The sequence below is a fragment of the Strix aluco genome, chromosome 1, assembly GCF_031877795.1.
Source record: "Strix aluco isolate bStrAlu1 chromosome 1, bStrAlu1.hap1, whole genome shotgun sequence".
Classification (NCBI taxonomy): domain Eukaryota; kingdom Metazoa; phylum Chordata; class Aves; order Strigiformes; family Strigidae; genus Strix; species Strix aluco.
The window spans coordinates 62,164,421-62,191,932 of NC_133931.1; the positions used below are offsets into that span (position 1 = coordinate 62,164,421).

Consider the following 27,512-nt stretch of genomic DNA (forward strand, 5'->3'; position numbering starts at 1 on the left):
ATGTGATCCAGAGGGATACTATGACCATTCTTCCACTTCTCATGATGTCCATAAAAAGAAAGGGTTTCCACTGTATTTTATGCGGCATAATTCTGCGCAGGACAGTTTTAGAACATGCCTAAGGAGGTAGGTGAAGGCATAGCCGTGAGGTAGGCATTGATACCGTTCTGCTAACACTAAGTACTTCTGCTTTTATGTGCAAAAAATAAGGCTAAGGGCTACTGAGGAGTTCTTAATTAAAAAAAAAAATCCCTCTGAAATTTTGGAACTTCCTAGATTAAGCAGCTCTATGTATGTGAAGGGGAGAAGGGTTTTGCTGAACAATATTTTGAGTATAAGGCCCTTATGTCTGTAGAGTCTTAAGGAACCAACTCTTCTAGTATGCCCTAAGTACTTAGAACTCCTCTTAACTTGCACAAAAATCAGATGTTTTATCTCTATTTTGGGTAAGACTGGTTGTAGTTCTGACCTTTGCAGTTTGTCAAAATGTACATTGCTTTGAATTGTATTTTTGGAAAGCAGGCCATCAGCCTCAGATCTGTTGTGTTACAAGCAAAATGTGGTAGCAGTTGTGAGAATACTCCGTGCCTTGCTGGAGACACCAGTTTAGTAGACTTGGAGTTTGTGTCATGTAAAGCTTAAACTCTGGGCAGAAATATTGTTGACGTATTTGTTAGTCTGAATTTACTTTCTTTGCAAGTTGCACTTTCATTAATTAGAACTAGCCTTGAAGGGTGTTTGGTTTTGTTTTTTTTTTTTTGGGGGGGTGGGGGGGTGGAATTGGTTTGGTTTTGGGTTTTTTTGCTACCTTCCTCCCTAACTTTCGTACCTTGGTCTTTGGTAGTTTGTTGGGTTTTTTTCCTGCATCTTTTTAACTCCTTTAGATAGATACCACTGATGGATCTTCTGTTTGTTGTGGGGCTACCTGATACTTCTTTGTACTGTAAGATGGGTGATTCATTCACTTACTGCTTTGATAAACAAAACAGTTGGGCTGAAAAGACTTTGTAAAATATCTGCTGAATTTTAAAGTTTTAAAGAAAGTCAGGAAGTTGAATCATGACTAAATAGAGGATAGTGATAGAAGGTATCCTGAAAGGTTGGGTATGTTTCCACAGGATGATGAAACCCAAGGTTTTGTGTTTGGCTTATTCCTCCATTGTCAGCAAACCCCTGAAAGGGACCAAAAGCTTCAACTGATCTCCTTCAGTGGGTGACAATTTGCTGTTGTAGTCAGCTTCTGGAGTCACACTCATTTGCTTCTGTTGCCATCTTATGCTTCCATGGAGAGATGGAGGACGTTTTGAGTTTAAGTAGGTAGGTATTTACTCAAAACCCTGACAGGTCACAGCCCTGGCCCCCCATCACTCCACATTATGAAAATTCATAATTCAGGTTTCAGAATTAAATGACCTTAATTTGACCTGATGGTGCATATTATTCAGTTTATGAATCCATCTAAAAAAGTGGAAATTGAGCTCTTGATATTCTGGCTCATGAAGTGTCGCATAGAGCATTGAATGCCTGTGTGTTAATGTTTAAGCGTCAGATATAGAGACAGTAAAAATTTCCTTAATGAAGCTAATACTGTCTGTGAGCTCTGGAATTTGGAGTTTAATTAGTATACTGTAAGTAAATAATAGGACCATACATTTTAAAGGGTGGTGGAGAGTAGAATTAATGTAAACATTTTTGGTCCCATATGTGAGACAAGAAAGAGAAGAGAATTGCTCAGGCAACTCTTCTGTCTTTTCTCAATTTCTGAGTTCTTGAACTTTGAACCTTAATGAAATTGTCTACTATGTTTCCTATATAAATAGTTCAGATAAAGGATATAAAATTATTTTTCTCAGTATGCTGCTGTTCAAGAGGGAAAACAAAGGATTTTAGTCATTGATAGAAATTGTCTATGATTATTTTAGTGATTATATTTTAAATTTTCAAGAGACTAAAATTGCTAGTGGAAATTACTGATCACTTCAGGAATAAAGACCCAAATTTTGAATTAATATGATACATAGAAAATGTTTTTAAATATTTTTGCTAGTGATTTATTACCATGGTGATATAAAAGTATCACCTCAGCCTTCCTCTTTTTAACTGCTAATCAGAAATTAAAACCAAATCGCAGTAGCAAACCACTTTTGCTTCTAATGAACATAGGGGATACCTTGAGGATTGGAGGTAAACATTTTTTCTGTTACAGTTAAACAGTTTTGTGAAACATGTATCTCTGTGAAGAATGGAATTGTTTCATGCCACTTTCCTCTGTGGTTTTGGAGATACTTTTGAGCTCCAGAGAAAGCTTTTCCTGTGTTTAGAAATGTCCATGCCTTGGATTTTTTTATATATATAAGAATATATAATTTTTTCTGTGTCTGCTCCCTTAGTTCAGAAACTACCTATCTGCTTATTTGATAAAACTTTGTTGGGCAGTCCTGAAGGGCCTGCAGGGCATGTAGGCAGAAGGAGCCTTGCTTGATCGAGATTTGTTTCTATAGGAAATAATACTAAAGCAAACTATAGTCTTTGGATGTGAGTTTAACTGAACTTTTGAGAAGTGACTAAGGAACTCAGTTTCTTGAGAAGTAGCCTGTACTTTAAATGAGATACTATCTTACAGTATTTTATCAAGTTATTATTTCAAGGATTGGAAAATCCTTGATTGACTAAAAGTAGTTATTATTTAAATGTAGCCAATGCCTTTTCATCCCAGGTACTTCATATTTCAGTGAACGTCTATTTCTCTTCTAATGTGTTATACTGAATGAGTGCATATACTTTCATATTGTACATGTTATTTTTGTGTTTGTAGTAAAACAATTGGTTATTGCTTTGGAAAAATGTCACTGTCTTTAAAAAAATGAATGAATGAAATCTGTGTGAATTTCACAAAAATGAGATTTTTTTCATGTTGCATACCTGGGGAATGAGGATAATGTCAGTTGTTGGTGTTTGTATTCAGTCAGAATTTTCCACTATTAGAAATTAAAGGTACTAACTGATTTAACGTGCATAAAAAAGCAAAGCCATAGAAGTAGGAGACGCTGTGGGTTTGAAACATTAAATTTTTGAGTTGTACAGCAACCAAATGCCTTGATATGAGACAAGTATTATACAGTATTGACATTAAACCTTTTTGTATGGTCTGGAGGAGAATCGTGGGATCTTTGTGGTGTCCGTGTAGCAAATACATTGTATTTCTCTCTCTGATAATTTAGTGAAGAAAGTCTCAAACCAGAGGCCAGTCCCTTCCTCTCTGTGATTCTGAAGAATGTCCTTATTAACTGCTTCTTCCTCCTCGGCATACTTGGAGATTTCTCTCCATGTGCGAACATTGTACAGATGCTGTGAGAAAGACCTTTCCGCTTTTATGTCTCTTTAATCAAGGCACTGTGCTCCCTTTCCCCTCAGACCATAAATGGGTCCACTTAATCCTTCCATGTATGTAGAGGGTTAACTGCATTATAAAGGATTGCTGCATCTTAGCTTAAATTGAGAGGATAGATTCTAATGAAAGAAAGCTTTTATTGTTATTGAAAATGGCATGGTAGAAGTGGTGGGGGTGATAGCTGCAAAGAACTCAGAGGTCCTACCTGGTCATACGAATTTAAAGGGTAATTCAACCCCAGTCAGAAACTAACCCAGCTGTGGTTAATTTAAAGCCACAAATACAGCCATCATCAGTTGTGAGATCCAAGGCAGAATGGTAGGTACAAGAGCAGCATAAGACTGCAATGTATTGCCATTTGTTCAGGCCTTCTAGAGAAGCTGAAAAATAGGAAGATAAATCTTGCTTCAAGCACGGTTCTCCAGTTGTAAAACATGGCCATGCTCAATATGGTGGAAAAGCAGAATTCTCTTGTTCTGTGTAGTGAATTTTCAAACCAGTCTATTTATTTTAAAAACTTGTTTATTTTAAAAACTGGGTCTTTTTTTTTCCTCTGGATATTTTGAAAGTGATTGTACTACCTTGAAATATTTTATGCAGAATTTTCTTTTTCTGTTTTTGCATATCTTTGATGCCGATTTTAGGAACAGAGGCCAATTACATATGTTTCTGGTTGTCTGTCAGATAAATGGAAGTGGGAAAGTGAGCAGTTTACAACTTGGTGGCCAAGGTGCCAGTTTTACAAATATATGCTAGCTGTTGGCTAGATAGTGTGGCTAGTGAGGTGTTGAAAATAAAAGTTAGGTTTAACTGGGCTTTTTTTTTTTTCCTATGAATGTGACTTTATAGCACTCTCGATGTGTTGTTTGGGTTTTTCATTTCTGCTTCTCAAGAAGAGATTATCCTATGTTGCACCTTAAATAAAGCATAATTATCATTATTAGTCATAATTGCTTGGTGCTACAGTGTGTAAATGCTACTTCCTCTATCTTCATTTTCACATCTTATGAATTGAACAGGCAGAAGCAAACATGATTACATTACAAGCTGTTGATTTGTTATAGGGAGAATGGCAACATCAAAAAAAAAAAAAGGGTTTATATCAGCAAGTAGTGTAATGAAGTATGTAGTGATCCTGTGTAAACCATTATAATTTTCAGCAGAAATATGGTACGAGGCTTCTCTTTCTGTTACTTTTCCTGTATTTTTTCCTGGATGCCGACAAGCATGTACACACACTGAGTGATGTGTTTCTGTACTGTCTGTTCAGTACATGCCTGGTGTACTGTGGGGTTGATCAGTGTCAGAAGTTTGGCCTGAGAAGCTGGATGTCTGTTCTGATAGCACTGTAGGAAAGATCATTCATGGTACCTGTTCTGTGCCTCCTCATCAAAATACCTGATGAGAGCAGGCCCTTTTTAGTTGGCTTTGTTTGTGTTTTGGAAGTTGCATACAGTGACAGTGTTGCTCTGCCTGCTGTAGAAATAGCCCATCATAAACTTTGGAAGCAAAACCAACATCAATACAAGTCAATACGAAGTGGTGATATTCAGCTGTTGCATGTCTGCTAAGTGTTTTCTTTCCTTTTTTGGGAAGGGCTGGAAGACAGTTTCTCACAGTTACGTTATTTAGTCACTACTATTGAAAGAATGGTCAGATTACCATTCTGACCACAGAAATCGCTTTTAGAGAACTATCTGATTTATTGTTTCTGACTCTCTGGTGTGTGCTTTAAACGGATGGACAGCATTTCTAAAATTATGTTTTTGAAATACATCGGGATTCAGAAACAAGCTGCATTTGGAATTGGGTTTTAGTGCCTGCATCCATACAATTAGATAGGTTGTGTTTTTTCAACACATGTTCCAGGATTTAGTTATTTGTGCATACTTCTTCATAAAAAAAAAAAGCACAGAAATGCAAATTTTTGTTTTTACTGAATGTCTTTCCCGTTCTTCCTTTCACTTTCACTATATTCATTCCATACACTTTTGTTTGCAAATAAGTAGGCACAAAATCTGTTTCTTGCGAAAGGCAGTTTATTATTGTAAATGGTATACTGGTTGCTACAGGTCACTTTAGAAAAATCTTAGAGCAAAATTATTAAAAAAATTCCTTTTTGCAGAACACGATGTTAGTCCTTACTGCTAAATGATAAGCTGGTTTGTAGAGCATTGTAGTCTTACAACTTTTCAGACTCTTAACATAACTGTACTAAGATTTAAGAGGATTGCATAAATATTTTACATAAGCATAAATTCCTCCTTGTTATCATGCTGAGGGTACCACCATATCTTACAACTGAGGAGAAACATTTTGACATATCCACCTTCTGTGAGGGTAGAGAAGTAGGACCCTTGCTCGGAAAGGAATTTTCATACATCATCTCTCAGGAAATCTAACCTTTGCTTATGAAGCTAAACAATTTTTGCTGACAGACAGCCTGCTTCAAGGCTGGCTGCTGTAGTCTTGTAAAATAGCAAGAAGTGAAAACTGAGTCTGACTGAGCATTATTCTCATTTTTCGTCTGCTTCTGCACAGCTGTGTGTGTGAAAAACAAAGGTTTATTTGCACTCTATGGATGTGATATCCTGCAATGAAACATGTGCACGTGGACTACACACATCAGGTTTCTTTAGTAACTTCTTTCATTTGCTTCAGGAAAAATGTTTCACTTTCTTCTTTTTTAGTGACTTGGCATATATTGATCTGCTGGGTTATATTTGTTTGCTCATTTTCCCCTCACTGTTAGTTCATCAGGGTCTTAGAGCCAAGTTGTGGCTTTCTTTTTCCCTGTAGTCTTTCAGCATGCTTGAAAAATCTTGTTAGCAGTATACTTTATCAGATGTCTGCTTAAAAGGAAGTGATGAAAGGTGGTACTTGTGCCAGTCTTTTAGTAAATGTATAAAAAGTACAGTCTGCTTTGTTCCCTGTTTGGGTGTTGATTCCCAGTTGGTGAGTGATGTAGCAGGAGTGGCTGAAGTGGTTACTGTTCTGGCTGTCATCCACCCAACTCTCCCAGAGCTTCCTGCTCCAACAGCAGCACTGGTATTATGATGCTGTGTGTGTTCTTGAGCTGATACCAGCTGATATCAACTGGTGCTGATTTCAGTTTGGTATACCAAGTTAGTGTGTCTGTGGTAGCTCGGGAACAGATGTGCATCCCTATCAGCCATCCTTCCGCAAGGGAGATGTACCTTGGGTGAGGACTGTTAGTGTTAGTAACTGGGTTTGGCTATTGTAGCGATGAGATTATTGTAGTTACAAGACTGTGTATACACAGATGAACTGTAATACAGAGATGCCATTTAACACTCTTCAGTTATTCCCCAGAGGAAAACTACCAATCAGATAGAAATATTCTGTCCTGCAACCAAATATGGGAAAGAAGAACAGGATTTACTGCGAGCAGCCATGGATTAAGTAGTGTTTAAAGAAAAAAAAAAGTCAGGGAAATCCAGATGTTAAGGGACATCCTTTTTCATCAGCAGACCAGAGGCAAACTGTTGAAAGGTATTCAGACTTCTTCAATGATTCTGTTCCTGGTTTTGCATACAGTTAATTCCACTAATGGTGGTGAAGAAAAATCCCTTTTTGTCAAGTTTTCGTTATTATTTTACCTCACTATTCTACTTATTACCAAAGGTGTACCTTGCCTATTCTATGCTAAAGGTTGCTAATAGTGATTAGGGTTACTCTGTCTGTTGTTAGAACGTTAGTGCCCATGGACTGTTTTCCCTTTAATCTTTGTAAAAGGGGGAAAAAAAACCAGGAGAAATGACATGACTTACTGTTGGGTTGGGTTTTTTTTTTGTTTGTTTGTTCTAAATTGTAATCTGTGTAGTACCTATTATATTATATTGGCCTCTAGAGAAGCTGACAGTACTTTCCTCAGCTGTTCAAATCTTAGAGCGTGGAAGCTTAAATTTGTGGTAACGTCTACTCAGTGTTCAGGTCTTTGATTACTTAGCTGAAAAATAGGAAACTTTAAGTACTCTTGAACTGTTATGAGTATAAAATAATGTCAGATGACCTTCTCATCTGTTTTTTACCTTGTTCCAGTTTTATATGAAGGTGTGCATCTGACCTTCTCCACACTCACTAGAAAAGCAGGTATGCAGTAGAGGATGGGCTTTTTTAAAATTTGCAATCTTATATTAAAACAATATTCATCCATTAGCAATCAAGCCACTAAAACCATCTACCCTTTTTGTTGTTTTCAAGGTATAAGAGTATGCAATGGAATTTCGATTACTTCATTTAAAGACTCTTCATACTGAAGAGTAATAGAGTGTAGGAATTTACTTGAAGCTCTGGGAAGGGAAAAACCTCACCATCTTCAGTATGCTAATGACATGTGTAGAGAGAAAGCTGAAAGCTGCCATGTAGTGTGTATGTTCTATCAGAAACTGATGGTGTTTGAAATAGATATTTAATCTCTCTTTACTTCATTATTTTATGTGTAGTTTCTGTACTCAAATAGACTGAAACTGGAAGTACATGGCAGGAAATATCTTGAGTCAGTATTTTCTGTTACTGGTTTAAATAAATAAATTCCAGTGCTCAGACTTCATTATTGAAGTAAAATCAGTGAGAACAAGTATGGAGAACAACTTCTTAGTAATTTACGTAAATAGATTTAGGAACTCTGGCATAAACTTAGACACATAGGAATTTCCAGAATATAGCACTTGAAATCTGTGTTACCTTAAGATGCTGTTTTTGAAACATGCTTCCAAGTAATGCATGAATATTTCTCAGTGAGAGTTTGGGAGCAACAGGGGAATGACACCTCGTACTTCTGCAGATAATTAGACTAGGCTTCATTATCTGACTGTAATGAAAACCTGGTGCTTGTCATGCCCCAGGAATGCAGAAACTTATTCCTCTTTCTAGGTATTTTTATTTATTAATACAAATAATTATGCTAAAAATACAATAAATTGAAGTTGTAAATGATGTAAGTCTTACTGTGATTCAGTATAAGAATAAAGATTGTATATTTCTAATGGATAGCCAGACTTTTCAGGAATAATGCAGCTGTGGGTTCAAAAAAAAAATCAATGCTCTGCTGTTTCACTTTATAGAAATAAATTAGCAGATTAACATTTATTTTAAGAAAGTTGAAGTTATCTGAAGCTGCACTGATTTATGGTTTCAAGCCATTTTTGTGATGGTATTTTTATTAAGCTTTTTGAATACAATTCTTTGTTCAACCATGAGTTGTATTTTGCTGTATGTTTCCAGTATGATGTTTTCTGTCCCGATTCTTAAAAGTTAATTCTATAGTAGTGTATTCTGGCAGCTTTGTTTATAGTATTTGTCTCAGGAAATGAGTGCACCTAACCTAAAAGTGTGAAAAAGATAAGAAATTAATAAATGCCATATAAATATTCAAACTTTTTATTGGTGTACTTCTGTGAACACTGCATTGAGTTAGGTATGTGATTGTAGTCCATTGAAACCATTTTGTAGCATCAAACTGAAACTACTCTGAAGTCTTGAATTTTCAAACTAGATTTGCACAAACTGATTTTTTTCTTTCTAAACTTCCATGATATTTCATAAATCAGTGCTAGCCACCATAATAACAATTAATACATGATCACATGACCTGCTCTTCAGATTTCTGAGAAGCAGCCTGTAAAGTAAAGTTTTAGCTTTAATTCTCTTCACTAATAATTTCACATTTGTATATGATTAATACATGTTGCTTCTCTTCAAAATGAGGCATGCAAATTCAGTTTTGATTATTTTTATAAGCACAAGGGGGACCATGTTGTTTGCTGGGTAATAATCTGGTAGTCTGGTAATCTGGTAGTTTTTGTCCAGAGGCCTGTGTTTTGTGAACCTGCATATTTTTAAACATTCCAAGATGCAGAGTTTGTGATGAAAGCTCATAAGCCAGAATTTCATTCTGCCTTGTTATTCTGTGTGTTAGTCTCATTATCTTTCTGGGTCTGATTAATCTCCCATTTTCAATCTGTGTGTTCCAGGTATTTCTGCATACATTGCCACCAGGCTTTGGGAGTACATTGGCATAGTTCAGAGTCAGTTTATAGTTGCAAATACCTGCCAGAAAAATTTCTAGAGGTGTCTCTAGTCTAAATTCACTGTACAGCAGATGTCACTGGAAGAGCATATCAGTGGGAGACTTCAGTGATACCATAAATCATACAGAATACTAGTGAAGCTGTTGCAGTGCTGAGGGTTGTGAAGAAGTTGCGTAGCTCATTTTAATGTATTCCAGGAAGGGGTGCATACTGGGCTCTTCTGCTTCAGCTGTTCTAGATGTAGACAGTAGAAAATTCTACACTTGCAAGTGTATGAGTGTATCGAGGGCTGTTTATACAGCACTTTTAATCGTATTAATATGCAATGAAGAATTACTGATATTCTTTAAATACGTGCAAAGAAAGAAGAGTGTCTGGATCAATTAGAGTATTTGACTTCAGGGTATATTTTCTTTCTTCTGTCTTGGATAAGATATGTGTAAGAGAAGTCATAAAGTAGAGTGGTTCTCATATGGAAGACTAGTAAATTTAGAGGCTTGCTCTCATCCATAGGTGTGTTCAGTTTACTTCAGAGAGTTTTGATTCAGACTGTCATTCACTAGATTTTTGTTGTCTTTTCCTGGATGAATGAACGGGACTTCTGGATATATGCATGTTATGTGGTTTATATTTGAACTTCAAACCTTTATTATTTCTTTATGTGATATGTTACAATGATGTAAGTAATTTGTCATGCATTTGGATAATCATGCATTTTGCTTGATAAAGATATTGGCTACTAGGGTAGGCTGACAGATGTAAAACACTTTTTTGCTCAAGCAAGCTCAGTAGTCACTTTCAAAGCAAAAATTTTGACTTCTCTGGATGGTGCCATAGAGATTTATCTGTTGAGATGACTTTTAGATACTGGATTTTTATTTGTAAAAAACCATGTTTTGATACAGAAAGACTAATATGGAATAAAAACCTGTTCTTTCAAGTGTTTAGTCTTTTAGTTATGGAAAAGCTAAAGAAATGTTGTTCCTTCAGCCAAATTTTAGCCAACTAATTCTTTTGAAATACACTAATAAAAAAAAATATGGTGAATCAGACAGTTTGGGGCTCCATACATCTTCTCTCCCCAATCAGCAATATGATAATGTCCTTTTATTTTCTCCTTAGCTTAGAAGGCAGATTTTACTTTGTTTCATACTTGCTTTTTTAGGGTTAGGAATTCCAAACATGATGTACTTCCCACAAGGGTGGGGGAACATATCTGGTAAAGTGGAAGCAGTATCAGCTTGTGGATGTCAGTCACAAGCAGCTGGAGAACATTGTGGATTTCACAAGTGGGGCTAATGTGGGGGTTCCCAGGCTTCTGGTGCTACATACAGAGACACAGTGAAATTTATCAAGTGAACAAACAGTCTGACTTCATCAGTTTAGGAGCAGCATAGAATCCTGAAATTATATTTTTCACTCATTTTGTAGGTTCATTTAGTTACATATGATGTAAAGAGTACTGTAAATTAGTATGATGGCAAAATCTAAATGGTTTAGGAATAGAAGGTGAACAAGGCATTTCAAGTCAACTTTTAATTGACACGTAACTCTCCCTTTATCTGTAGCTTTTTCTTAATTACTGTACTTCATCAGTTATTCTGATATGCCAAATTTCAGGCATGTAAAACCCATTAAATATATTCTACTCATGTTTGTTTTTCAGTACTTCCATATTTCCCAATTATTCCAAACATATGGAGCTCATATTAAACATCAGTGTTTTAAAACACGAAATTTTATGGTTCTGCATGTATCTGTCATAAGGAAAATTAAAGTAGTGTTAACCTTTGAAAATACATATGCATATCTCAGTATCATCTTCAAATTATGTAAGTGGAACACATTTTTTAAGGTGTCAGGACTCCTGGTACCACAGGAGTCATGTTAAAAGTGGAAAATAATCAGTGAACTTCTAATAAAATACTGGTCCTGGTTTTTAAGGTTTTAATACTTGTTTATATCAAGAGTTGATTCTTAGTCTTTTGTTTGTTTAAGAAACAGTTTTTTTGGGCATGTTTGTTCTTTGCTGATGGCAAGTAAATTAGTTTACAGATAGAAGAAAAACCTTTTAGTTTCTCCATATTGAGAGAAAGGAAAGTGCTGTTTAGTGTGGTAATTAAGAAAAGGAAATGGGAAGAGCTGAAGATACTCTAAAGATGGACTTGGGAACTGTCAGAGGTTATGGCAAAGACAGAATGGGTCTTCAAGGTAGGGTGGTGCAGATAGTGTAGGGAATTTGAAGACAGGACTAGGGTACAAGTCCAAGTAAATCAAGCTTTGGTGCTTCTGCTGATTATGAGAACAGCATTCAACACCCCAGCAGTGCAGCTTTACTTAAAATTTTCCAAGGTACTTTGACATTCAGAATCCTTAGATTGTCTTTTAGTTTGCTTTGGATATGATCCTTTAACCTTTGTGTATTTGAGGACCACAAAAGTTGAGCTGGACAAGAGTAATAGTCAATAGACTGCTGTTTGATTATAGTAATCATTCTCCTTACATGCTTTTATGCAATTTTTGAATGCTTATTAAAGAAAATCATATTGTTTAGTTGATAAAACTTATTTCAGTTCATTGCACTATTTTTCTCAGTTTCTTGTATGTGATACCATGGGAGAAAATTGGGAAGTGTGCCTATGTAAGGGCTGTTTTTCTTTCTCCTCAGTCCCCCAAGCTTCGAAGATTTTTTGAAAGATTCTTGGACTCCTCCAGCTTGCCATGCTTAGCTTGGAGGCAGGCTTGCTGCTGCAGTTTGTGCTGCTAGCATCACATGTATTTGGAGATACGTGGAATAATGGCTACTGCTAATAGTAGTACCTACTTCTGTGGCGGCAGCAACTTCCCTCTCTTTTCCTTTTTGTTCTTCCCCTCTCTGTAGAACTTCTTGCTTTGGAAGGTCTAACATTAAAAACAAAAACAAAACAAAAAAACCCACCAAAAAAACCAAGCTGAAAAGTTAAATTTATGGAGAAGGTAGGCACATGACTCTGGAAGATGCCAGGTGGGGAACAGTTTTCTGGGAGTTGAGCAGATGCGTCCACTTAGTCTTGGCAGAAGTACTGGAGGAAGAAAAGCTCTCACAGTACTATGGAAGGGATATGACCTCCTCTATGCCTAAAACAGAGGTTGGAAATCAACTTCTGTTTCACACAAGTTCAGGAGGGGACTTCTGTGACTTGCTCTGAACAGATGTTACTTTGCTGTTAATGTCTCTCTTTCTCTAGAGTTAGTTTTCCTATAATTATGTAGCTATTTCAATATTGCTCAACTTTCCTGTGTAAAGAAAGTATGACTTTGTAAGACCATGTGTTCAGGACTAATCAAAGTTTAACCTGCATGTAGGAATCCTGTTGGATAGAATATTTTCTATAGTTTCATCTTCTATAGTTATTTTGGTGGAGATTTTTTTAGGAGCCTTCTGAAAGAGGGGAGTGTTTCAGTGCTTGAAAATTTTATGTACATGCATTAAATATATGTGCCTATGTGTGTGATGTAATATGTGTGTATATTTAAAAAATAGCATGCTGAAAGCAGAAAAAAGTTGTGGAAATCTCCAAGGCACGTGTAGCAGATTCATTTTTTTGAGCCTGGTTGGTTTCCAAGTCAGCTCTCCATATTTACTTTTATTTGATACCCGTCACTTAACTACTGCAATTTCTGTTTTATTTGGAGAGGGGGAAACCCTTATGGATAATTTTTAAAATATTTCTTTTGTGAAGTTAATTGTTTTTCATTTGTTTCCAGGAAATGGCTCTTGAAGTTAAATGAGGCTGGATAAAACACATAAACAAAGCAGAAGCTGCTCTGCATGTGTTAGGGCTATATCACCACAAGCACTGCTGATCAGCAAGACTTGGTAACTTGTCATAATGAAGAAAATTAGTCTCAAAACAATTCGCAAGTCCTTTAACTTAAATAAAAGTAAAGATGAAAGCGACTTTGTAGTGGTTCAGCAGCCATCATTAAGTGAATTTGGAAAAGATGACTCCTTGTTTGGCAGCTGCTATGGTAAAGATTTGGCTAGCTGTGAAGTCAATACTGAAGATGAAAAAGGAGGCAAAAATAGATCAAAAAGTGAAAGCTTAATGGGTACGTTAAAAAGGAGGCTTTCAGCAAAACAAAAACAGAAAGGCAAAGGCAGCACACCATCTGTAAGCTCTGCAGATGATGACACCTTTTCTTCATCATCTGCTCCAATAACCTTCAAAGATGTGCGAGCTCAAAGACCTCTGAGATCCACTTCCCTCCGTAATCACCATTACAGTCCAACTCCATGGCCCCTTCGATCTACAAATTCAGAAGAGACTTGCATCAAAATGGAAGTGAAAGTCAAGGCCTTGGTCCATTCCTCTAATCCAAGCCCGGCACTGAATGGTGTTCGAAAAGACTTCCATGACTTGCAGTCAGACAACGTGTTCCAGGAACAAAACAATGCATTAAAAAATACGGAATCTCAGAACGGGGACTTGCATCTTCATATTGATGAACATGTGCCTGTAGTTATTGGATTAATGCCTCAGGACTACATTCAGTATACTGTGCCTTTAGATGAGGGAATGTATCCTTTGGAAGGATCACGTAGTTACTGTCTGGATAGTTCCTCACCCATGGAAGTTTCAACTGTTTCTTCTCAAGTGGGAGGAAATGCTTTCCATGAAGAAGAGAGCCAAGTGGATCAGGATGTAGTCGTTGCACCAGATATCTTTGTGGACCAGACAGTGAATGGTTTGTTGATTGGTACCACAGGAGTCATGTTGCAAAGCCCAAGAGTTAATCACAGCGATGTCCCTCCACTCTCACCTTTGCTACCTCCAATGCAGAATAATCAAATCCAAAGGAACTTCAATGGATTGAATGGCACAGATGCCCACGTGGCTGAAAGTATGCGTTGCCATTTGAATTTTGATCCTAACACTGCCCCTGGAGTTGGAAGAGTTTATGATTCTGTACAGAACAGTGGTCCTATGGTTGTGACAAGTCTCACAGAAGAACTGAAAAAACTTGCAAAACAAGGATGGTACTGGGGCCCCATTACACGTTGGGAGGCAGAGGGAAAATTAGCTAATGTGCCTGATGGCTCGTTTCTTGTTCGAGATAGTTCTGATGATCGTTATCTTTTAAGTTTGAGTTTTCGTTCCCATGGAAAAACTCTTCACACTAGAATTGAACACTCAAATGGTAGGTTTAGCTTTTATGAACAACCAGATGTGGAGGGACATACATCTATAGTTGACTTAATTGAACATTCAATCAGGGACTCTGAAAATGGAGCTTTTTGCTATTCGAGATCCCGACTGCCTGGATCTGCAACTTACCCAGTGAGACTGACAAATCCAGTGTCTCGGTTTATGCAGGTGCGTTCTTTACAATACCTGTGTCGTTTTGTAATACGTCAGTACACCAGAATAGACCTGATTCAGAAACTGCCTTTGCCAAACAAAATGAAGGATTATTTACAGGAAAAGCACTACTGAAAGCTTATGGGAATCTTGCATCTTGCACTTTGGGAACGACAACAACAAAAAGAGATTGAATTACAGTTTACAGACTTTCATTCTTATCAAAATCTTTTGCTGCCATAAAAATATTTCATTTTTGTGTGTAAAAGAAAAGTAATGCATTTGGATTTATGTTTGGGGGTTTTTGTGTATTTTGGGGGGCTTTTTTTTTTTTTTGGAAAGAATGATCTCAAGTTTATTTTTAGAAGTGTGAAATAGCTATCTTTCATCAATGTGCAGATTAATCACAATGTGAATGATCAAATTCTCCTTAATTTCCCCCAAGTCCTTTGCTGCTATCCACTGTGATTTTTATGCATTGAAAGCACATTTCATGTGTATTCAACCATAAGTAAAAGTCAAATGAAACTTGTTGAATGGAATTTTTTTTCTCCCTTTAAAATAGCCTGTTTGAAAAAAATTATCATGGATAAAAAACATACTGGTATTCTAAATTACAGAATTTACGTCTGTGTTAAAAACTATTTCCTAGTATCCTAATTATAAATTTCTATAGAGATATGCCATAATACAGAACTTAGAGCTGTGTGATAAGAACATGGTTATGCAGCATATCTTTGGAAAAAACCCCACCTTTCTCCTAAGCCTTGTATTGTTTGTACACTCTTATATTTGAGAAGGTTGGTTCAACCTTCTTCTTGTCTCAGTATATTGTCCTTCTAAAAATGGCCTTTAATAAAAAAAAAAAAGTAGTCTGTGAAAGTCAGTGTGTAGTACCTATAAGGAAGTTGCAGTATTGGGGTCTTGTCAAATAATACCTTTTAAAATCATGCCATCAGTTAAATAAATTAACACCTACCAGGTCCCCTCTTTCTGTCCTTTTCCCTCCTACCTCCTCTTGGAGGGCAGGGGTGGGGAATTTCCTGGATTTGTAGGAAGACTCTAGGAATTCTTATTATGGGAACATAAATTGATAAGCCATTTTAAGGATGGGGTAAAACTTCTAATAGGTTGATTTCTACAATATATATTCAAGCTATTTGAAATTTTATCATTTTCCATTTTCTGCATTTCTTTCACTTCAGAAATGCAGTAATACACTAATGTCCTTTGTATTGTTTTCCCCTTTTTTTGGATATTCTTTGGGGAGGAAGGAACAGGACTGATAACATTTTGGGTGGAAGATGCTTAAAATGCATCTCTCAAACTCTATTCTCATAGCCTTTCAAAGTATGGGGAAAAGAGGTTTGGATATATACTGACCGCAGAAAATGTTTCAGTTTACTGTCATAAAATACGTTTTGACATATGAAATATTGAATCAATTAAGTAAATGGTTATAATATCTGTCAAAGATTCTGGCATTTGAAAAGCTTACAGTTATTCTAACCTTCTGTAGGGAAAAAAGACTTTCAGTGGGGAGTACAGGTTCTACACTGTAATATTTTTGTCGTTAAGGTTAAGGTTAATCCATGCCATTTTACTGTTTTGTTTCACCTTTTTTTCCCACCATGATTCTATCACTTTTATGAGTTTTGTTGAAGGGATCATAGCTAGCTTGAGAGGGAGGCTTGCTTTGCCTGCCTCTGTCCCCATTTTGTATTTTACAATGTCATCTTCCCCATCTCTGGTAGGAGTTGCTAGTCAGTAAACATCAGCTTAGAAAAGGCTATTCGTCTTTGATACAGCTTTCTTGTTTAGATAATTTTCTTCTTGTTTAATCTAGCCTTTTTGTCCCCTGATATGAGTCTTTAGTAATGGATACAGTATTGCTGCAAGGTGGTGCAGTAGCACTACATCTTGGGTTGCCTGAACTGATAGACAAAATTTATATTTTTTTAATTTATTTTTTGACCATAATGTTTAACTAAAAAATAAAAAAAATCAAAGGTAGATAAAGGCTGCCTTTGCTTTTAAGGGAGGGAGAATAAGGATCTCTTCTTTAGTCTGATAAAGTTTTAAACTTAAAAGAAAAAAAATCTAGAGCAGTCTATATGTGTTATTTGTTGGCTCTGCCATTGAGATACATGTATGAAAGTGTGAATTCTGTTTTCTTTTTTTTCCTCTACTGACTTCCCCCCTCTGGCTCCCCCTCGAATCATGATCACTAACTTTATTCAAAAAGGCACAATAACCTATTGTATGGTACAGTGTTCTGATTCTGTCTGTGGGGAGGAAAAAGAAAATAATTTTTGTCAATTTCAGATGCATATTTTTAGAAAAAAACCTCTGGCATTTTCTTCACTTCAAAAATTCTTTTCCCGTACAAGCTAGAGGGCCTATGCATTCTACAGAATCTTTGAAAGATTATAGTATATTAAATACTTTCTTTGCCATTTAATACCACTATTGAGTGCATTAAACATATGTTTATGCTACGCCACATGCATTAATTTAGCAGTCATTGCATTGAAACTTAAATATTTGAAGCTATAGTATCCTGGTCTTATTGCTGAATTGAAAAACATGCAACAACACACTTGCTAAACTTCTTGTCCATGCCTTTATAAATTTTAGTTTGTTTACTCACACATTTTTTTTTAAAAAAAAACTTTAGTACAGCTGTCCAGTTTTTGAATTGCCTTCTTTGCTGTGTTCTTCATCTGTGAATTTAATCAGGTCAAGTTAACTTTGTCATTCCCTCCCCCCCACCCTAAGTTTCCACAAAAGGAACACTGTAAAGTGGTTGAGGCCTAGGATGTGAGAACCATATAGCACTTTGTTTCTAAATAAAAAATGGTGATGATATTTCTACTAAGCTCAAAATACTTTAAATCAGTAGTAAGTAGACACAAATACTCATTTTTACAGGTTTCATTAATCAGAACCTCGCAGTATTTTTTCATACTGCAGTAACTGGCCAGCCAGGAGAAAGAACCCAGAAAAATGACTTTGAAAGCATTAAAGATACTTACAATTTCTTATAATAAAGATTAATATAAAAGAAACACAGTAACATTTAGTTATGAGACAATTTAGAAGTACTCAGAGTAACCACAAAAATTGTCTTGACTTCTGCTTCATGAAAATTAGAGGAACAAAGTGTCCTTGACAAGTAAAAGCAAAATGATTGAGGATATTTTGGGGACCCTTGGAAATAGATACACTAGGAATAAAATCTAACTGACTATGATCCTTATGGAGTAGAAATATGGCTATTTATTCATCACAACAGTTTAAGGGTTCAAAAGGTATCCTTTTTATGCAATTGAATTGTGGAAAAATGTTTTTGAAAATGAAACTTTTAAATAAGACTCCTTTTTTGAGCATCTGAAATTACTGAAGTTATTGATAACATTGTTTTGCCAATTAGGAGACTAAAACAACACCTTGTATTTGGAAATAGAAAAATAAATTTGCACAATTTTCTCTGTGTGTGTTTTTTTTTTTTTTGTAAGCCAGTGTTATAAACAACTGAAAGTGATTTGTATTCTTTGATCTATTTGAAGGATATAGCACTTATCCTACTGTTGACATAGTGAATGCCATCTTTTTATCAAAATGTTTTTCTGTCAGAAGGATCAGAAATGCAATTATTAATTAAACTCTTTGTTCTCAGATGAGCTGACTTTGCATTTTGTTAAAGCCAATTTATTTCTGTGAATATTGACTGCTGGGCTAAGTGAAATCTGTGCAGTTTTTGTTTTGATGCATTTCATCTATGTGAATAACAGAATTATAAATTTAAAACCTCATACCAGCAATACCGGCTATGATTCTGATGAGAAGTATCTCTCTGTTACTGAACTTTCAAATTCTGAGCTAAGCTATGGATAAATTAATGATTGCCAATTTAATTTCTTAAAATCTTTTTATGACTGCAAAGAACAACAATAACAGGCATTCTTTATAAATAAAAAATGGGCTAGATGGTAGTCCATAATATGGGAAATATGGCATTGTTGTATCTGGAAAGTGTTCTAAATTCTACACAGATCATGAAAAATTCTTAAAGACTTTTGTATGAATACCTGTTGGGTTAAAGAATTTTTATAGTGATGATGGAGTGCCATGAAGTTAATACTTTCAATCCAGATTGCTGTAGTTTACACTTTTCTCTGTTTCAGATCTGGTGTGCACTATTTGTACTAAGCACGCCACAGAGTGAATTATCCAAAGTCCATTGATTTTAATGTGTTTTGGTTTGTAAACAAAATTATAGTAATTACTTGCACATTTTTGAAAAATAATTGTATAAGGGTTTATGTATCTGCTTCTGGATACAGTGTGTAAATAAAAATTTCATTCACAAAGAGATTTGTGGAGTGTTCTATACCTTAATGACATTCTAAAACAAAAAACCTGAGAGGCATTGTGAAATTTGGGCATCTGACTTAAAAATTTAAATTTTAATGGTTACAATTTAAACTGTTCCATATTTTTTTAACCATTGCTAGTTGACTTTTCAAAACATTTCTGTATACTGATTATATTAATTCATACTTTTCAAAGCAAGAAAAAGAATTGCCAGAACATAATTAGTATATGATTTTTAAAAGGTCTACATACATACATACATACATACATACTCTGAGCTAACTTTTTGATAATTTTTGTTGGTTTTTTTCCTTAACAAAGTTACAGAATTCACAACAAAAGTTTCCATTTCTTAAAGGTAGTATACCATCTCTTGTCTTCCAAGCAAGCAAATAGTTCTTACTTAGTTCCAAAGTAGAAAAAATTATATGGTGTAGGTGTTCATATATTTACTTGATGCTGTCCTAGATTCACTTTAAAAAGGGAGTGACGTTTTAAACCCTGGGAAATCATACAAATAAACCAGAAGGTCAAGAATAAATAATTTCAGTGTTACAAAAGGTATGCACAATTGTTCACATGATTTCATGTAGTTGGGACTTACAAACTCACCACTGAAATTCAAGAAGACCACCAGCTCTTTAGGTCTTGGTTACAACTGGTTTTGGTTTTTTTAAACAAACAAAAACCCCAGCCTTGGTAGCAAGTAATTGTTTTTCATGTTGTCCACAGCTGATATGTACTTTTCTATGTATTTTGTAACTTAAGTCCTAAAACAATAACCAGAAATAATTGATAGTTTTTGCCATTTAAGTGAAAACTGCCTTCTCCTATTTATTGCTGCTGGGGCTAGTGTTACATGCTCAGTATGCTGTGTGGTTGTTCCCCCAATAAGCAGGGGATCTTGCTGGGGTTTTGTTACCAAGTCTGCATGATGCTCTTCTCTACATTTGTTCTATTCACTCCAGAAAAGTTGGCAAAAAATAAAACTTACCCTCAAGTGTTTCCTTGGTAAGTGGGGAAAGGTGAGTAAGGTTTTACATCTGCCTGTAAAATTAGCATGACCCAGGCAGGGCTGAAATAAATGTTTATAGCCAAGATTACTGTAATCCTAATTATTTCTACCTCATGTTCAATCAGCTTCATAGCTGTGGAGTAGAAGAGAAACTAAGACACTGCCAGATGCAGAAAGCTTGCTGAATGTCATAATGTAACCCTTGTAGCAAGGCAGGGCCTGGGGGGTGCGTGTGTGTGTGTGTAAATTAAGTCATCCTCTGCAATTAAGACCTCAAAGATTACAAAGCTTTCAGATTTAGTAGAAATCCTTAATATTTAGGAAACAATGTTCAATCACTTCCCTCCAGCACATAACAATTTGCTTGCAGTCTGGGCTTTGCTTTTTTTTTTTCCTTTTCAAAGGCTAAGGTTCAGCTGAGCATTTTAGCATCCCTTGCAACATTAGTATGCACATCTTTGACTTTTCTGGTAAGGTAATACCTACTCTTTCCTGTCAAGACCATGTAATGTAGGAATAGGATATTGTAGGGAGTGGAGACAATGGTTGGTTGTTTTTGAGAAATGACTCAGAAATAAGAGGCGTTCTTTCTCCTGAGACAGGAGCCTGCAGTTCTCTCTGGCCAACTTGCTGCACGCTGTCAGTAAACTACTGAATCTCTTTAAGTGCCAACTTTGAAGATTGTACTGCTGAGGGCTGGCGTAGGCAGGGCACCAGCCCTCATGAAACAGGCATAAAAAAGAATTGAATGTTTCCTTGCATAGAATGAGGAAGGAAAGATAAATGAGACATGTTTCACTTTTGGCGGGTGAGGATAAGTTTGGATGCACACAGAGGAAGGATGCGTGACGGAGTCTGGACTGCTCCTGACACTGACAGCTCAAGTGCCATTTGGGCAATTACATGTTGAGGGAAGAGTCAACATACAGTGAAAGGAAGAGCAGCTGTTGCAAAGGTAATGGAAGTTTTGTAAAACTTAGGAGCAACTGTGTCTGATGTTAAGTGTATGTTTTGTCCTTGTTCTTTAAATTTTTGTCTAATTTTCTTAACTTTGATTTTCAGAACTCTTCAGCTGCAGTTCCAGTGTTCATGGCTCTGTGATGAGAGGCATTGCATTCTGCTCGGCTGGGCCTGCTGCAGTAAGAAGGGTAGTTTATTAAAAGCAACTCCTGTTGATTCCAGCTATTTAAATAGGAAATATTGCTGAAATAGATGGAGGAAGTAATTCAAATATATTGTCCAGAATTCTTCATGAAATAGCTAGGGCATCTATCATAATGTGATCAACATCATATCTATTCCTTAATGACGTGTCTTTTCAGTTGTACACCCTTCAACTAAGAAAGAGAGGATATAACACTGCTTGAATTTCTCAGACTGTCACTGGATGCTTCTGTGTTTGGTCACATCAAATCAACTAAGGGGGTATCTGGGGTAAAGAGATCTTTCTTTGCAGTGTTGCTTTGCTTCTTCCCCCCCTTCCCTCCTCTCCACTTCTGCTCTGCCCCAGCCCTCTGCTTCCATCAGGACACAGCAGCTCTCTTGTTCAGTTTCTGGTTAGACTTTGGATTGTCAGAAGGTTTTCTGTGTCCACTGCTACAAACTTGGGTTTCCACTGAAAAGTGTACTTTATATTTTCTTTCAGAGCACCTTTCTTCCCTTGTCTGATCTGCATCACTGAGAAGAAAATAAACTTGTGAATGTTCTAACCTTCCTCAAACCTGATCTTGTCTGAAGCAAAACTATTTCTGGTTTAAACAGTCCCATTTTGAGCTAATTGAAAAGTCACCTGAACTGTTTTGTACGAGTAGTTTTTTTAGTCAGTCATGATGCTGAAAACTCTATAAGTCTCAGCTGCAAGACTTTACTGTACAACAACTTCTAAGATACACTCGTGAGTGTAAAGTTTGAAAATACTTAGACTGGAAAACAAAAGGCTGTAAAATTCATCCCGTTATCTTTTCATATTTTTTTAACTTATGGATGGGAGCACCAAGGGGTGGGGACACCAGCAAAATGAAAACCATCCCTGTTGAGGCATTGTACCTTGTCACGATGAAAACTTCTGCTTAGCTCTGCTGAATGGAGATGATATTAGGGAAATTCCCAAATCCCAGACAGATGTATGTAGCTCCCATTGTTCCTGAAAGCAAAAGAGGGGTTGGTGTGCAGGGTAGGTGGCAAGGCAGGCGCCACTCCTGGTGTATTTTCTGCCTGCATTGAGAGAGTCCATGGGCGATACAACCTCTCATATGTGAGTTCCTCTTTAGTTTTGACATCTTTTTCAGATCTTGCCACTAATTGTAGTATGCTGCTGGTTGACAATGTTCTGATAAACTTCTGTTCTTCTAGGCTGTATTGAAGGTAAAAGGTACCAAAGTGCATGTCCATGGCAGACTTGCTCTTTGTCACTCATCTGTGACAATCACTGGCCAATTTCAAGTTTTCTAACTTCCTCTTATATTTGCTTTTTCTTCATGTATCTTTTCAGTTTCTGTGGATGAATCCAAATCAAGAAATGATAAAAGGATGGAAATTGTTACTATTGCCATATTTTCAGTGGGAATTTTTTTGGTCTGATTACAGGCTGTTACATGAAATTTAATATTGACGTCGTTAACATCTTCACACCAGTTAGATGTTAGAATGTGTTCATCAAAGAATCATTTACTCATGTAGGTTAACATAATGCTGAAAGTGAAGATAACCTCACCATCATCTTTTGGTACTTAATTTACTGTATATCCAAGGTTCTTATGCAGATAATTTAATACTTAGAATGAAAGTCGTAGCCTCTCATAATTGGATCATCACCTTTTCTCCACCTTAACTCTAGTATTGGGGAAAAAATTATTTAAGTTCTATTTTTCTCCAACCTGTTAGTTTTGGAAAGTGTTTCTTTACATGTAAAGGAAAAAGAAAACATTTTGGCACTGTTAAGTCTTCAAATGAACATTGATCTCAATAAATTTTCAAGTGTAATTAATTTTAAATGGAATCTTAGAACAGACAGTTTCCTATGGATAGTCAAGAAGCAGAATGTTAGAATGAAAGACTTTTGTTTCAGAAACAGTAATTGCTGTCATAATCGTTAAAGACTACTTCCTGTCTCGAAATCCAATAATATATGAATTTAGTATATTGTTTTATTCTAATAGAATAAAAAGGCTTTCCAACTGTAATGCAATACAAGAGCTAAATATTACTTTCACTGGTGTCCTACTGGACTGCTGAGACGTGAGGTGGACACTTCCTAATATTATGGCTAACTTCATAGCTCAAAGACAAAAAATGCCTGTCTTAAGAAAATGAAGAAATCTCTGTTTCCAGCCACCCCAAAATCCTAAATCCTTACTTTTATACATGATTGCCATGCCAACTGTGAATGTAGCAGGTTTGTGACAGAACTGCAATGAAATAATCAGCACTTAAGATTTGTTCAAGTATAGCTAATCTAGTTCAGTGGTATATATGCTCAAGATAAAAAATTGTTCTAGGGTTTAGTTGTTTAATACACATACAAATGATGCTGTCATATGAAAATATAAAAATACATTTTAATGAATATGAGAAGGGCATGCAACATACATAACAATTTCCTTCAACTAACTTTTCAGTGAATTAGTTATCCTTCCAACAACCAGGTATGATTTTATTCAACAGAGACTGATTTTTAGATAAGTTATGGCTCCTAGTTAATACCCAAATTATTTGGTTACTTTATATAAATTTAATTATAATATATCAGAATTAAACTTGTGGAGGGGTCTAAGAGTTTGGGTTTTTTTGTGGAGGTGGGGATGAGTTTTTTCCAATGTTGTCAGCTCTGCTGCTCCAGAAATGTGAAAGTTACATTTTGCACAGGCTGAGTTAGGAAACTGATGTTTAGTTTTGTAGAGATTTGGGTTTTTAGAATTTTAGGTAGTGTGTTCAGTCATTGGAATGATATTGTGCTTGTAAAACTGTCAATCTTTTGTCGTATAGAATATGTGATGTACAATGGAATGAAGGGAACAAAATAGTTATAAAACAATAGCTCAGCTCCTGGATGAAAAACTCGAAGGAATAATTTTATAATTTATGTTTAAAATAGGGATTGTATTGTTATGTATTTTTGTTTTCTGTCATAAAATAGTTTTTAAATGTAAGGAAATCTACTTGAAGAGTAATGATGTTTTAAAGAATCATGATTTTCTTTTAAAAAAACAATAATTATGCCTTACAGTTCTGACACTTTTTCACATGCATACCTGCCTCAGGACATACAAGTGTTCAGAGGCAGCAGTTCTCTTCAGCGCTGTAACTCTTAGTTTCAACACTTTTGCCCCCACACACTTTATCCAGCCTGATCATTTACAGCTCCATCTCTCCTGAAGCTTTAATCACTCATTTTTGTGTCATTTTCCCCCGCTGCCCTTACAGCATTGCTGACATACTTGCTGTACGGGATATTCACATTAAAACCTGCAATGTGACTTAAAGATAAACTATATCCCTTCATATTGGAGAGACGGAGGAAATAACAACATGAACATCACTCAGCTGGTGCTGTACGTGCAGCCAGCTGCATAAGGATGCATGCAGCCCTGTGAAAGGGCTCCATGCAAGGCCTCTGGGTTAAATCTTTGTCTAGTTCCAGAAATGTGGTAGTGCTTGTTGCTTGAAGGAAGTTATCCTAGAGTTAGAGAGAGCAGATAAAGTATTTGTGTATATATATATATAAAAATATATATATATATTTATATATATAAATATATAGATAAAGTTTCTAGAAGTCTCTGTAGAAATCTTCCCCATATGTATTAGTGGTTGAAGCTTTTTGTAATTTAAGACAGGCTTTCTCAAGAGTTGTCATAACAGGAATAAGAATATATGGCAGAGAAACGAGCTTCTATTTATAGCTGATGCTGCTAATCACGTTTTGCTTGCCCTGAGTATGACCTACAACTACTCAGGGTCACTACAACCAGCCTGCTGTTGAAGTAATATGCAGGTTGCTGGCCAGGGGCAATGAAATTATTTCAGGTAGTTGATCTACTGAGTGTGAACTGGGATCAGTGACTGATTGCCTTTTCCAAAACAAGATCTAGGGAGAAAAAGTGAAAGCAGGAGGGACAGGTTCAAAGGAAAGAAGAGGAGGGGATGCTTCATACATCCAATCCTGAGGTGTGAAGCTCCTTTTCATGGGATGTTTTAGGTGCTAAGAATGTATATGGGCAAGAACATGGTAAGTTCATGTGTTAAAAATATTCGTAGTTCTGCTAAATGCAAAGATGATGCAGGATGGCAAGGAGGGCATCTGAAGGCCAGATCGTTTATGCTTTCCCTATTCTGGTTATTTTTTCCAGAACTGGCTTCTAACTGGACAAACACGTATTGAGCTGTGAGGGTCTTTGGTCTGATTCTATATCTCTGCTTACATTTTTACATTGGGTGACAAATTGTAAATCTTGAAATCCTGTCTAACACTTCTTGTTTCTATATTTTGGGGTCAGTAGGAATTTTAAGGATGAGTACTTTCTTGATCGTTGTGGAAAGTGTTACTTTTTTTTTTTTTTAAGGAAACATTAAATAGAACAGTAAATAATTTGGCATTTGCATGGAAAAGGATTGCTCCCAGCTGGAGCATTTAACAGATTTTTCATGAAGCTCTTCTGTACTTTTTTTAGTGCAAAGCCAGTGTTAAAATTAATTCATGATCTGCTTCAGATTCATTCTAGCACTGAAAGCTTTGAAAAACATCATATCCGAGAGAGAGATTTGTATTTGAACCAACATAAAATCTTTGTAGTATAAATATTTCAGCATATAAGAACAAGAGAAAATCTGAAATTATGTTCTTTCTCCTGTGCTTGCCAAAGCAGTACTTCCATGAGCATATTTAGCTGCACAGAAAATGATAGAAATCTCTGTGTATCAGTTTGTATCAGACAAAAATCTGACCTGCTTAGCCTTATAATTGATGGGAAGCATACTGACTTTTATTTCACGTTATACTGTAATTGTTGTGTTGTAGGTTGGTTTGTTTTAAGTTGCAGAGGGGATGAAATAGCTAGGGGGGAATGAGGAGAAAATTATTCAACCTTCTGTTTTTATAAGCAAGTTAAAAAGAGAAGAAATACCACTAGATGGGTTGGAGATATCTTGGGTAAAGATGACTATCAAAATGACGGGGTTTTGCCTTTTTCTGTTGTTGTTTTTTGTTACTTTTTTATGGGTGGCTGAGTTTGTTTGATTGTACTACCCATCTAAATAATGTCTGAACTTCATAATTTGATTCCTGTATATTTCTTCTCTGAGGAATTTTGAAACTTGCTTCTGGAGATTTTTCAGAGATTATGTTTTCAAAGACCTATCAGAAAACAGCTTTTTTGTTTTGTTTTGTTTTGTTCTTACTTTTCTCTTAAAGATTATACTGTTGTAAAAGAAAAATAGCAAAGTCTAATTTTTCTGTCCTGGATAGTCTTGGAAAAGATCAAATACTCAGCTAATGAATGGATTAGTGCTTTTTCTCATTGCTTTATGAGTCTCAGATGTTTCCCAATGGAAATATATAAATAGATTTTGATAACGAACAAAGGGAAGATGTATTTTATTCCAAAAGTACTAATGCTGAAGGGCATGTCAAATACTGTAAGATTTTTTTTCTTTAGAAGAGAAACTGAAAACCACTAAGGATTTTGACCAAAGATTTTTTTTTAAAATGGTGGGAAGTAATTAAAAGGAGTAAATGCATAATGATTGGTTTCCTAACTCTAAAAGGGTATTGGAAGGATCTGTAGCACTGGGAGGTATAAGAAAATCTGGGGCCTCACGCATGTAGAACCATAAATTCTTATGCATCATTTGTTCCCTTTCAAAGTTGAAATTGAAAATGTTCCATATTTGGAACTGAGCCTGTCAATAATATTACAGGAAGAAAGATCAGGTATCTTTTATATAGTAAAAGAAAGATTTATTTTTTTTTTTTAAACCTCAAATTCTAATTTGAGAGGGCGGATATTGTGAAAATGTGGCAATCACCTGAAATTCTTGCCTTTCTCTAGGGATCTGTTGGGAACAGATGCTTATTCTTTTGATAGGAGGTGATAGTCAGTGTTTCACTTTAAACACAAATTATTTTGGATGGTAGGGGAAATACAGAGAAAAGGGATGAAAAAAATATTTTTCTTGTCTGCAGACCTTTTACAGGTTTCAAATCTTAGACTTAAAACATGCATGCTTCAAATAATCATGACGCAGTTGGCACACAGCTTGGGAGGATGACAAGAACTAAAAATCTTATAATATATAGAGGTATTATATTATTAAAATCTCATCTATCCTTAGTAGTA

General features: G+C 35.9%; 1 protein-coding gene across 2 annotated transcripts in view; it reads left to right on the forward strand.

Annotated features, from left to right (window-relative positions):
- The window catches only part of SOCS6 (suppressor of cytokine signaling 6), a 29,490-nt gene extending 10,329 nt beyond the window's left edge, over positions 1 to 19,161 (forward strand). For both annotated transcript variants that reach the window (XM_074822856.1, XM_074822866.1), the window contains exon 2: positions 13,192 to 19,161. In XM_074822856.1, coding sequence (XP_074678957.1) covers positions 13,317 to 14,921 — 1,605 coding nt within the window. In that variant the 5' untranslated portion in view covers positions 13,192 to 13,316 and the 3' untranslated portion in view covers positions 14,922 to 19,161. The remainder of the gene's footprint in view (positions 1 to 13,191) is intronic.
- Positions 19,162 to 27,512: the final 8,351 nt, after the last annotated feature.